A 13273-nucleotide genomic window follows, 5' to 3' on the forward strand; every position below is an offset into this window, starting at 1 on the left:
GATGGCGCACGTGAGGAGAAGCCCAGCCTGGCTAATGCACAGCAGGGGGTTGTAGATCGCTGGCACGGCTGTCTTGAGGAAGCATTTCCTCTGCCCCGCAGAGAAGAATTTTCCAAAGACCTAAAACCAACAGGACAGGAGGCTGTAGCAGATTGCCCAGAGCCAGCCTCCAAGCCCTGGAGATAGAATGGCCTCAGTGTCCGGTGCCCCAAAGGAAGGGTAAGAGAGCTGCTGTAGCCAAGGCCGTTCATTCCCCAGGAGGCTTTCAGGGTCCCATGGCTCAGGAAGCCCTTTATGAAAAGATGGCAGATGCTTAGGGACCAAAGCCTCCAGTGGCTCTTTCTGGAGGGCAATTGATCGCAGGGGCCATGATGGGCTGGAAATAGATCTCTAATGTGGGTGAGCAGGGCCCACTCTGCTGTGCAGCGCACCGAGATGATAGGGGACCCTGTATTGCTTCCAGCAGAGAGATCTCCTGCACTTCAGTGGCTAGAGGAGTGTGCGTGGGGGGGGGAAGGGGTTGGAGCTGACAGACCAAAGGTCTATTGCCCCCAAATTAGTGATTTCTCTAGTAGCTGGGTATGGCCTCGGCAGCTCCTTGGTTTCTGCCAAAGGGAATCCAATCTGCAACCTGACCAGGATAAGGAGACTCATGTCCCAGTCCCCATCACAGACACTCCTAGGAAACTTTTCTTCTGCTGCAGCAATTCAGCTTGTGGGAGGCAGGACAAACTCACAGAGTCTGTCTCACGTGGCGTCTATAGGGCAGCATTCTGTAGATGCACTTGGAGATCCAGGAGCCATTCCAAGGCCTCCTCTGTGATGTTGTGGAAATCACCCATTTCACCTTTGACTCCAATCTGGGGGCACTGGGTTATGGTGTGTTCCAAGGTTTGGATGTTCTCAGCACAGTTGTGAGACAGGGGGCCGGGAGGTCTTTGATTTTCTACTTGTGCAGCAAGTAGTCGCAACTTGGGTCAGTGACAATGTGCTTCTTTGGCACAGTGGCTGAGGTCCAGATACTCTGCCATTCCCTGGCCGGGACTGGAGACATGAGGAGGCGCATGTGGTGCATATTGGCTCTGGAGCTCACTGTGTCCCCTCCCCAGTTCTCGGCTTGGGGCATTCTGCTTCCTGACTGGCAATGGACTTGGGCAAACCCCACCTCCTTTCTCTGCTTCTACAGGGTGCAGGGAAGTAAACAAGGGTCTGCTCAAGCACTAGTGACTGACGGACCCAGTGCTCTTCTCTCAGACACTTGGGGATCAGCCAGGGGACAAGGAGCAGAGAGACACCCAGAGCCATAATCCTCTATTAACTCACCCACCCGGGGATTCGCCTTATGCCACGTAGCAACGGCTCCATGGAAGACACTCAAATCACAGCAACTAGCGAGGTTCCAATGTGGGACCTTTAGCACCAGCCTGTCCCACTGGGTGCTGGGTGAGGAACTCTGAGCTGGAAATAAGGAGTGGGCTCTTGTCCTGTCTCCAGGAGGCATCCACTGCAGGGACCCCAGCCAGCCCCACTCCCTGAGCTGTGTCCTACCCTGCCACAGTGTCCTTACCTCCCCCACCCTGGCTGTGTTTTTATAGCCCAGGAGCCTGCTGTCCTGGTACCAGTTGTGGCACCACAGATCCTCCACCTCGTGTATGCTCAGCCCTGGAAGAGAGAGAGAGAGAGAGAGAGACACTTTGATCATTCTGGTTGCAGTTTCTGTGTCCTTCCAATCCCATTGGTGGCTGCCCAGTGGAGTGGAGAAGAACAGAGGTGGAGAGAGACTTGTTCTCCAGCTGGGGTCAGGCTGAGGGAAATTGTCTGGGGTCCCATTATCCACCTGTGGTCCCTTTCAGTCCCCTGATGGGTTCCGTGTCCCAGTGGGTTCCTTACCCCTCTGTTCGAGCAGCAGCTGGTACAGCCGGTAAGTCCTCCTGGCCTGCCGGCTGACGTCCTGGTCTGGGTAACTCACAAACAGAGCCAGCTGGGCCACGTGCTGACCCAGCCTAGGGAACTCTGCTGAGATCTAATGGAAGGGAGAGGAGAGGAGACTCCATCAGCATTTTCCTGTCAGCTCCCTGTCCCCCCTGGGCCAGAAGGCTCCTTCTGCAGGAGATGCTGGGGGAGAGGAGCCTGAGACAGACCCTTCATTTGCTCTGCTGCCAAGGGAGCCAGGAGCTGCTTTGGGATGCCAAGCAGGGGCTGGAACATGGTCCCTGTCAAGGTTCCTTCCCACTCCGAACTCTAGGGTACAGATGTGGGGACCTGCATGAGAACCTCTAAGCTTAATTACCAGCTTAGATCTGGTTTTTCTGCCACCACCCAAAGCATTTAAGAGTTATTTGGGAAACTCTGTCGACCTCCCCCCTAGAATATCTCCCTCCCAAATACTAGAACCCTTCCCTGGGTAGCCTTGAGAGACTCCTCCACCAATTTCCTGGTGAACACTGATCCAAACCCTTGGATCTTAAAACAAGGAAAAATCAATCAGGTTCTTAAAAAGAAGGCTTTTCATTAAAGAAAGAAAGGTAAAAATCATCTCTGTAAAATCAGGATGGAAAATAACTTTACAGGGTCATCAGATTCAAGGAGCCCAGAGGAACCCCCTCTAGCCTTAGGTTCAAAGTTGCAGCAAACAGGGTAAATCCTCTTAGCAAAAAGGAACATTTACAAGTTGAAAAAACAAAGAGAAACCTAACACGCCTTGCCTGGCTGGTACTTACAAGTTTGAAATATGAGAGACTGGTTCAGAAAGATTTGGAGAGCCTGGATTGATGGCTGGTCCTCTTAGTCCCAAGAGCGAACAACCCCCAACACAAAGAGCGCACAAACAAAAGCCTCCCCCTCCCACCAAGATTTGAAAGTATCCTGTCCCCTTATTGGTCCTTTGGGTCAGGTGTCAGCCAGGTTACCTGAGCTTCTTCACCCTTTACAGGGAAAAGGATTTTGGTGTCTCTGGCCAGGAGGGATTGGATAGTATTGTACACAGGAGGGCTGTTCCCTTCCCTTTATAGTTATGACAATCCCCTTCAAGGCCCAGGGACGACACTTGACCAGGACAAGAAGAACTTGACTCAAGCCTATCTCATTCCCTGCTCTGACTCTGCCTCCCCAAGAGGAACACTGCGAACCCACAGCCCCTGCAGCAGCAGATCCTACAGCCCGGTGGAGCCAGCCCGCCTGCGCCTGGAGTCAGGAAGCTGGGGTCAGAGGTCACTTACGTCAAACTCGGGGAGGGTGACTGCAAATCTCAGCAGGGCCGTGCTGCTCTTAATGGCCCTGGCTCTCTCCTGGGGCACCCTGGACACGATCCAGCGGTTGACATGCTGTGGGGAAAGGAGGCAGGTCAGGATGAATGGGCAGGTGGTGCTTTGCAAATGAGCCCCACCCCCCGCCCCAGCCCCAGGGGCCCGAGACATTATGCGCAGAGAGAATAGCTGAGTCATTGATCACAGAGCTTTAGAAGGGGATTCTTTCCCCCAGGACGCAGCTTGTATCCTGCAGGTCACAACTTGTCAGGGTCTCTCTAGATTGGTCCCATCCTCCCAGAGCTCCTGATTCCTGAAGAGTTCACCAGAAAGGAGACTGAATCCTCGCCCTTCCCTGCCACTAAAATCCTTGGTGGGATGTAAGGAGTCAGCGAGAGCACAATCCCCCCCAGGAATTTCAGAGCATATCAGAGAGAAGGGCTGATTCCCTGGGTTCCTCCTGTTTCTCTAGGAAGGAGCGTGTGCCTCTTCTCTGAGAACCATCTCTGGAAACTCGTGGGGTGTGTTTTTGGGTTGGGGCGGGGGAAGGGGGGCTTTCAGACTCTCACTCCCCAAGACAACCAGGGGCCCTGTGATTAGTGTTCAACAGAAGCAGGCAGAGCTCTGGCTTGACGTCCCAGCTCCTTCCTCTGTCCCTCAAGAAAGCAGGACCTGACACTGCATTGCGCTGACCTCCCCAGCCAAGGACGCCCCAATGGGGACCCAGTTAGGAGGACAGAATAGAAACTGGATCTGCCAGTCTCTCCTTACCAGCCCCCAAAGAGTTAAGGTAAAATTGGTTCCCACCCCTCCTTATGGGACTCACCTCCAAGATGAAGTGGAGCCTGCCTGCGTCTGGGGACTCTGCCAGCAGGTTCCCCAGCACAGCATCCAGGAGCTCTGGCATGACTTTGTGTAGCGCCTGCAAAGCATGGGTCAGAGTTAGGGAAACTGGGCCGACCCCTGCCACAGGATGAGAAGAGGGGTCTCTGGGAAGCACTGGTGAGACTCCCAAACACATCTCCTGGCCTCGCTCATTCATGTCCCACTGCAGGCAATTAGCAAGGATTGATGACACCTGGATCTTTGATCCATGAGCTTAGCAGGTCTCTGCAGACGGCCTTGTAGGCGGAAGACTAGGATACAGCCAAGTTGCTATGGATGGAAGCTGGGCTGCTGGGCAAAACACGGCATATGGAAGGGAAAGAAAGAAAGAAAGAAAGAAAGAAAGAAAGAAAGAAAGAAAGAAAGAAAGAAAGAAGGGGGTAATCCTCTGGAGGGAAGGATCCAACCCTACAGCTTGTTCCATCTCTGCCTACCCCACCCCTAAATCTGGAGCTCCAGCGAATCAAGGGAGCCCGGACAAGGACCACTCTGGAAGAGGCGGAGGATGTACCTGGATGTCGGTGGCGTCCGTCTCCGTGCCCAGGGTGAAGACCGAGCCAAGGGCAGCTCGCAAGAGGCGGGACTCTAGCTCAGGCTCAAGGGCTGGTTTCATGGTGCTGGCAAGAGAGAGGAGCTGGTATTAGACTGCGCAGTGCGGGGGTGGGACTGTCGCCAACACGGACACGAAACCACAGGGCTACAGGCACAGGCTGGCGAGAATGGAAACTGAGGCACTGAGCTAGGGAATGACAAGGCCGAGGCGTCACAGACAGACAGTGGCAGGGCAGGAATAGCGCCTGGTCCCTGGAGCCTGCTGCCCCTCCTGTATCTGAGCCCGGGAGTGAGCCCCTCCCCAAGGCCCCTGCAATGTTAGTGGGGTGAAAAGAAGAGCCCAGCCAGGAGAGAGTGACCCTTCCCGCCCCACCAGCTCTGCCAGAGGAGCCACTCCTGGGAGGTGAGCGACCTGGGAGTGGGAGGGACAGTCTCCCAGCCTGGGGCCTGAGCAGCACTGGGGTTAGGGGAGCCAGCGGAGGGCAGGTGAGGGGGGGGGAAGAGGGGGCTGTCTCGGTACCTGAGGTTGCCCACAGCAGCCAGGCAGCTGGAGAGGATCTCGCTGGGTGGAGAGTCTTTAGGAAGCTCCTCAATGAGCTCCTGTGAGACGCGAAGGAGACAAAGGAGCATGAGGGATTCGGGCCCTGCTGACACCTCCCCGTGAGGAGATGACACCGCCAGTGCCCCACATGGCCAGCAGGATCCCCCACTACCTCCCGCTCCTCCCATTTCTTCCTGCCCAGCAAACTGGTCCCCTTCCAGGATTCCTGCCCAGCTCAGTCCCAATCCCCTTCTTCCCTCCTCCCTGTCAAACCTTCCCCATTCAGCACCATCCCCACGACCGAGCTGGGACCATGTGATTCCTTGTCCCCCAGTCACAGCCCCACAATTCCCCCACTGCCCAATCTCACAATTCTCCCTTCTCTTCTCCCCGCCTTCAGCCCCAGCAATCCCTGCCCTCTGCTGCCCCCGCCCACACCCCCCAGCCCCCACCCATTAGCCCGGCCATACCCCGGCCAATCCCACGTCTCTCTCCCCCGTCCAGCTTCCGGATGACGGATTCTCACTCACCACAATCCTCTCCACCACAGCCGCCTTGCCGCAGTGCGGCTCCAGCGTGGGCTGCCCTCTGTCCAGTGCAGCAAGACACGCGGTGTAGATGGGCCGCAGGAACCTCAGCTGCTGCACCTCTTCCTGTACCCACCGGGAGTGGGGGATAGCGAGAGAGAACCTGTTAGCTAGGGACCTTCCTCCCCACCCACACCAGCTCCAGGGCTCAGGCCTCAGTGGGGGATTGTGGGGAGCCGCCTAGTGTCCAAATCCCCCACGACTCCTACACAAGCAGGACTGGGAACTGGGACAGTGCTTGTGGGGGGAGGAGACCTCGGCTGTTGTGGGAGAAACATCCCCATCTTGGGGGTCCCACATCAAGGATGTACAAGGGCCCCATTAGGGGTGGTGGATCATCAAGGACAAGACCCTCGGCAGGGGGTGGGGATGCTGGGAAGGGACAGGACAATCTTGGTTCCAGCCCAGGTGGGGAACATTTGTACCTTGTCTCTGCCCTGGAGCTGCTCTCCGATGACCTTGAGAGCAGCTTCCTCGGTGGTCATCTCCAGCCATTCCTCCGCCGCTGACTCCGTGGGGGTCCCTGCACCCGGGAGAGAAGGGAACAGGGGGATGTCTGCTGCCCCTTGGGGGAAGGACAGGGGTGTGGTGGGGAGCGCAGGGTTAAGGACCCCCCTTCCCACCTCAGGCACCCAGGGCAGATCGGGCCCCACACCTCCCTCTCAGGGCTGCCTTCAGCCCCCAACAGCTTCAGAAGCCAATAGCAGAGCCCCCCCCTCCACTGTCCAGGACTCCACGGGAGGTGCCGACTCCCCCAGCCCCGGAGCATCAAGGGACAAAGTGGCAGCAGCTCTTGATGCCCCCACCCCCAGCTCCCCTTGCTGCAGGGGCAGCTGTGTGACTGCTGCTGGTGTCAGTGGGGTTCACGTGGCTCAGACCAGACACCTGGGCTGGGGACACCCCCCCCCCGCCATATCCCTGGGAGAGTGTCTGGGCCCAGGGTGTTCACATCCCCGTCCTCACCCCTCCCTCAGCCCAGCCTGGCTCCTCACCTGGAACAAAGCAGCAGCGTCCAGAGGCGTCGCTGCTGCTGGAGCCCCAGGCACTGCTGCTGTCCCGTGCTGCGCTGATGGTGCTAGTGCTGGGATCTTCCACCTCCTGGTCTGAGGGGGCTGAAAGATCCTCAGAGCCCGGGCAGGGCGATACCCCCTGCTGGGAATGAGGGCTGGACTCCTGGGGCCGCTGCTGCCCACATAACAGGCCCCAGAGCCTCCCTGCCCGGCGCCCCTCCTGGGCTGGGTCCTGTCCGCAAATCCTGATCCTGAACCAGCTCCACCTGGGCTTGGTCGGGGTCTCTCCCAGGTCGGCGCCTGCGCCGGGAGCTGGCTTTGTTCTCCAGAAGGCTGGGAACTTCCGCCTTCTGGCCTGGATGGGAGCTGCTTCCCCGCCAGCGGGGACGGAGAGGTGGCTCTGCCCCTTGGGAAGATGGCCGCTCCTTCCCGAAGGCTCTGGGGGCACCTGCAGAGCCTTCCTCCTGAACCTCCGCAGGAGCTTGGCCATCCTGGAATCGAACGGGGAACAGGTGTGAGTCTGGGGTCACTCCTGGGCCTTTTCGGTCCCTCCTCAGCCCTGCTCCAACCACAGCAGCCCCTTCTCCCCCCATAGGAGTGCAGGGAGTGCAAGCTACACACACTGGCAGGAGTTCATTGCATGATCTGCTCCGCCTCAACGTTCTCCCTCGTCATCCCTGCTGCTGCTGCAAGATCCAGGAAGTCTCATCCTTTTAGAGCAATGGGGTCAGTCCCAAAGGCCATCGGTTACTCTGGACAAGCAGCTCCCTCCAGGATCCTGACATGCCAGCACTTTACACACCTTCCTGCAGCCTCCCAACCCCCATGGCCTGTAGCCATGGGACCCCGACCCTACTGATGGCAAACAGGCCTCAGCTACTGGCACAGGGTCACACCGAGTGTCAGAGCCATGGATGGACCCCTTCCCTAACCACTGCTGCACACTCCCTCCCACAGCTGGCAATCGCAACCAGGCCCTAGTGTCCGCTCCCCCTGCCTTTGAGAGGGAGTGTCACTCCTGGCTCCATTGCTGCCTATTGATCTGTGGGACTGGGCTCTCTGGGCCTCACATCCCCGAATGGGCTTTAAAGAAGACAATGGTTAAAGTTTGGCCCCAACTCTTTCTTGTTTCTCTACACTTGCCATTTTAGCCAAGTTTAGAATTCTTGACGTTCAACACCTGGAAACATCCCTTTCTCCTTCGCAGACAGCTTGAGCATCCCTCCTCACCCAGGCTCACTGCTGCCAGGAGTTAGAGAATCCACCCTATTCCCCTTGGACCTACCCAAGGAGTCCCACAGCAAAGTGGGGACAGAGCCAGAAAGAGAAGCCAACAGTCCTGACTCCTGTTCTAACTAACAGACAACAACCCCCACAGAGGCAGGGAGAGAGCCCAGGAAATAATCACGCAATTAGGAATCTTTTCTGCACCCTCTCTAATTCTTTTAACATAATATTCAAAATGTGGACACAAGAACTGGATTCAACATTCCAGTTTCAGGCTCACCAATGCTGGATCACTTCCCTTTCCATAGTCACTACTCTATCCAGCCAAGAATGGCTTTAACCTTTTTTACCACAGTTTCACATTGACAGATTCTGGTGAGCAGCTCATCCACTATGGCCCCCAAATCCTTTTCAGAGTCACAGCTTTCCAGCGGACTGTCCCCCATTCTGTAGGGTGCTGCCTGACTCCTCTGTTACTGGCAGGCTGGGTTTGCATGTGGCTTTATTAAAAGCTAATGATTCAGTAAGTAGTTTAGAAGAACTAGCCCATTAGAGAGAGAATCATGAATTGCTCAAAGACAACGAATGGAGAAAAGCAGCAAGAGCAAACAAACACGTTTGGTTCTGGCTTATTTCCTTGGTCTTAAAAGAGAGTAACAAGGACCTGAGTCTCCTCCCTCACAATAGCCCCATGCTCGGCCCAATCAGCATTGAGACTCTGAGACTCAGAAAGCGGAGAGGTCTCACCAGCTGTCGCAGGTCACCACCGGAGGGAGTCACTCTTAGAGCACTATTCCAGCCACATCTTTGGGAGGGCCTCCCGCAAGGAGAGTTGGAGCACAACCCCCCACCCCTGCCCCCCACTCCACATGCGCACACAGGTCCTGGTGGTGAAAGGAGAGCAGGGGGAAAGGACAAAGGTGCAAGAGAAGAAGAGAAAGGAGGGAGAGACAGGAAAAGGGAAAACAAAAAGGAGAAACCCCAATGTCCCCAGTGATTCTAAGGGACAAAGTCCTAGGTCAGAAATAAAATGCTGCCACCACAATCTAGTGTTTTCCTTTCCTAAAAATCAGCCGGCACCTGATGGATCAGACTGAACAGGTTCCAAATCTTTCAGAGGCTCTTACCTTCTATATAGGGACGTCTGTTTTCTGGCAAAATCAATAATTGAAGAAGAGAAAACTCTGAAGAGGGTCCTCGTTACGCTCACGTAGGTAAAAGTGAATTATCTCGGTACTCAAGGAGAGACCTCGAGATGGAGACGCGCTGAAGCAAAGCCACAGGGATCTCCAAGGTTGCCCCTGTCGTGCACCCCTGTCCTGCCTGGATGATGTCAAGAGCTCTCTGTGAGATCATCGCCTCCCACCACCTTTGTCCAATAGGCTGAGGTCCTGCCAAAGGCCCTTGTGATGTCACTGCCACACCCCCCCCGCCCCCGCAGTGCTGATGTCCTGCCCCTGTCCAGCCACATTGGATGTTTGTGCTGCTTCCCCTGGATCACCCCACTCAATGACTCTTCATTGTGGGGATGACACCGACTATACAGTAGAACACGAGACGCTCTTCCCCATGCTACGCTCAGTTGTTCATAAATTAGTAGACTTTATGGACAGAAGAGACAATTAGACCATGGAATCTGACACCCTGCATATCACTTGCTTTCTGTATAGCATAGTAGCTAGTTTTTGACTAAACACGTTCCAGAAAGGCATCTAGTCTTCATTAGAAGACCTCAAGAAATGGGGAATTCCCACCACTTCCCTTTCTAGTTTGTTCCTTTGGTGATTCATCCTCACTGTTGAATATTTGTGCCCTATTTCTAATAGGAATTGGTCTCGTTTGAGTTTCCAGCCACTGGGACTTGTTATGCTTTTCTCTGCTAGATTAATGAGCCCTTTAATATCAGCTATTTTCTCTCCATGAAGTCACTTCAACACTTCAATGACATCACCTCCTGATCTTTTTGATAATCTAAACATGCTGAGCTCTTTCACTAGTTCACTAGCAGGCATTTTTCTCCAGCTCTCAAAACGTTCCATTGCTTTTTGCTGCCCCATCTCCAATATTTCAAAATCTTTTTCAAAGGCGGATGCCAAAACTGGATGCAGTATTCCAGGGTCAGTCTTACCGATGGTGCATCACCTCCCTGTGCTCCTCACTGCTCTTTTCATCCAGCCAATGATGGCGTTAGCCCTGGGCACCACAGCATCACACTGGGTGCTCATGTTGAATGGCTTGCCCAGCATGGCCTCTCAATCCTCTTCACAGTTAGTGCTTTCCTGGATACACTTCCCCATTCTGCAGGTGTGGCCTGCATGCTTTGCTGCTAGGTGTAAGACCTTTCCTTTGGTTCTTTTCAAACTTGTTTTCTTTGAATGGGTCCAGCTTATCACGGGATCCGATTGCTCTGCGTCACTGCCCTGTCCTCAGCATTAATTACCTCTCTGCTAGTATTTGATCACCCACCCATGTTAGCGGCAGTGATTTTATATTGCATTGCAGTTCATTGATATTTATTTTCAAGAATTAATCCTTGAGAGATGTTAGGGGGCTTATTCCTTCACCCTCTCACTTCCCTGGTCCTTCTCGCATGAACAGAGAGCAACAATACCCGAAGTCTGAAGGTGCAAACAATTTGATGTTTATTGGGGTCAACTTCCAGCAAGCATGATTCCAGTTTCCTTCCTTAGTGTCTCCCTTCCCAGCTCTGACACCACAGAGCCTTGCCTGTGTCCCTGTTCCTATTCCCTGTTCTCATTCCCTTAGCAAAACATGATCCCAATTCCCCACCCCAGCCCCTGTTCCCATCCCCCCCTTACTTCCTGACTGACTGCAGACTACATAGAAAAACTTGAGTTCTGCTTAGCTAGACCTTAACCAGTCATTGTACTGACATTTAACTAACCAATCCTAACATACTGTAACATGGTTATTTAACCAATTATATCCCACCAGCCTCTCTATGGCTCCCTCTACACCAGTGGTTTGCAACGTATTTACCATTGTGAGCTGCACATGCAGCTCTCTGTGTTATGTGGGCCGCATCCACACAACATATATACTACCTGAATGGCTCCGAGGATGTCACATGGGCTGCAGCTGTGTGCTGATTGGGCCCTGGGTTAAGAACTACTGCTCTACACTGAGAGATCTGGCTTGTTTCCAGGCCCCATTGCAAAACCCCAGTGTAAACAAGGTAATGCTGCTAATTGTCACCAGTGTAGCTTAGCCTGGTTTCATGCAGAGATAAGCTACACCAGTTCAACACACCATTTACCTTGTCTACAACGGGACTGTATTAGACCAGCTACACTGAAGACCGGAATCAGGGCAAAACCTCAGGATATGCTTTGCTCAGCTGGAAAAGCTGGATTCTAAAGGTCTTGGCTACAGTGGCAATAGACACAGATACTGCTAAACTAGTCATAGCGGGTGGGATATTCCCGCCAACGGAGCCTTGACGAGGAAATGTTACTTTATGGAAGCGCTTGTCCTGTTCCAGAATTGAAAGCGCACTGCAGCGTTGAGAGGCAAACAATTCTGCCGAGATCAAGAGGGAGGAACGCAGACACAAAATCGGCTTTATTGTAAGACTTAACATATGTACAGATATATAGGGACAGAGGCGGATGAAAGCAGATAAATCAAAATGGCCTGAAAGCTAGAGTCTTATTTTACATTGCCGAGGTTTGTCATGAGATTCTGATAGACTGGTACTGAACTAAAGGGGGAACTGCGGGTGACGGTGAACCCCATAAGGCTTCATGGGAATATGCTTATGAATGTATACATGATATAACTGGAATATGTTTTATGCTACACATGCCATGTAATATATCTACGTAAAGGTTATGATCTACTCAATACACTCCTCCTATTTGTATGCATGTAGCATTTTTGTACTTGAAGTTAGCAATATTGGCTGTATACTTGCTTGATTTCTAAGTAGCCTCTGTAAAGCATTTGAGCAGCTTCTTGAGAAAGGAATGTGCAAGTTAAGTGCCCAATCAAGAAGCACTTAAGAGACAATGGATCTTGGGAGGCTCCAATCCACATAAGAAGTCTACACGAGGACGTTCAAGGTAGCAGGTAAGCCATGGCTGCTGCCTGTAAAACTTGAGTCATGCAGGGACATGTGACTTGCCCATGTGACTCCAAAGCTCCATCTTGGAGCTGGACTTTGTATAGGAGAGAGGAGGAGGCCTCCACCCACAAGAGACAGTCTACTTAAACCCCTGGGAGACCCCTCCATTTTGTCTTCAGCTGGCTAAAGAGAGAGCCTCTCCAAACCCAAGGATACCCGAAAGCAACTGGAACAAAGGACAGTAACTACAGGGGGGGTGAGTGATTGCTGGACCCAGACCAGAAGGAGACTAGTCTGTAAAAGGAAGCTTACTGGAACTGGTGAGGTTATAGCTGTATTCAGTTTCTTAGACATAGACTTGCGTGTTCTATTTTATTTTCCTTGGTAATTCACTTTGTTCTGTCTGTTACTACTTGGAACCACTTAAATCCTACTTTCTGTATTTAATAAAATCACTTTTTACTTATTAATTAACCCAGAGTATGTATTAATACCAGGGGGAGGGGCAAACAGCTGTGCATATTTCTCTATCAGTGTTATAGAGGGCAAACAATTGATGAGTTTACCTTGTATAAGCTTTATCCAGGGTAAAATGGATTTATTTGGGTTTAGACCCAATGGGTTTAGACCCCATTGGGAGTTGGGCATCTGAGTGTCCTCAGCTGGTATAAATCTGCATCATTGTATTGACTTCAACTGAGTTGCCTTACACCAGCTGAGGATCTGGGTCACTGGGTTATGCTTGATGTCAGCTCAGTGGTGAGATATATACACAACTGGTCATTTAATTGACTTGCAGGGGGCTGTGATGACATGGTTGTGGCTAGAAGTTGGTTTCTAACAGAGAGATAATTATACTGGTTTCTTGGAACAGCCTAGCCATATGCCAACTTAAAGAGAACTCAGGATCTCAGCTTGGACTATACTAGTGAGAATGGAAGTGACTTCTAAAGGGTCATGAAGGGAATCTGAGCATTTAAGTAGCTTCTCCATGAATTATACTAAAAATGAGGCAGCAGCTGCGGAGAAGTCGCATTGGTTCATTTCAGCTATCGTGTCCGAGAGAATAAGAACAGTAGGCTGACGATACAAATACCATTAGTTGGTCACAACTACAGCTAGTTGGAAAATTTTCATCAAAA

The 13273-nt window shown here is 52.8% G+C and overlaps 1 protein-coding gene across 1 annotated transcript; it reads right to left on the reverse strand.

Moving 5' to 3' along the window:
- Window positions 1-6122: 6122 nt before the first annotated feature.
- On the reverse strand, window positions 6123-9370 carry LOC120374955. The gene is made up of 3 exons (XM_039495414.1): window positions 9175-9370; window positions 6803-7311; window positions 6123-6333 (listed from the first exon to the last, which is right to left on the reverse strand). Exons 2-3 carry the CDS (start codon window positions 7308-7310, stop codon window positions 6149-6151), a joined length of 693 nt encoding a protein of 230 aa, XP_039351348.1. The 5' UTR covers window position 7311; window positions 9175-9370; the 3' UTR covers window positions 6123-6148.
- Between the last annotated feature and the right edge of the window lie 3903 nt (window positions 9371-13273).

Source organism: Mauremys reevesii, linkage group 11 (assembly GCF_016161935.1).
Source record: "Mauremys reevesii isolate NIE-2019 linkage group 11, ASM1616193v1, whole genome shotgun sequence".
Classification (NCBI taxonomy): domain Eukaryota; kingdom Metazoa; phylum Chordata; order Testudines; family Geoemydidae; genus Mauremys; species Mauremys reevesii.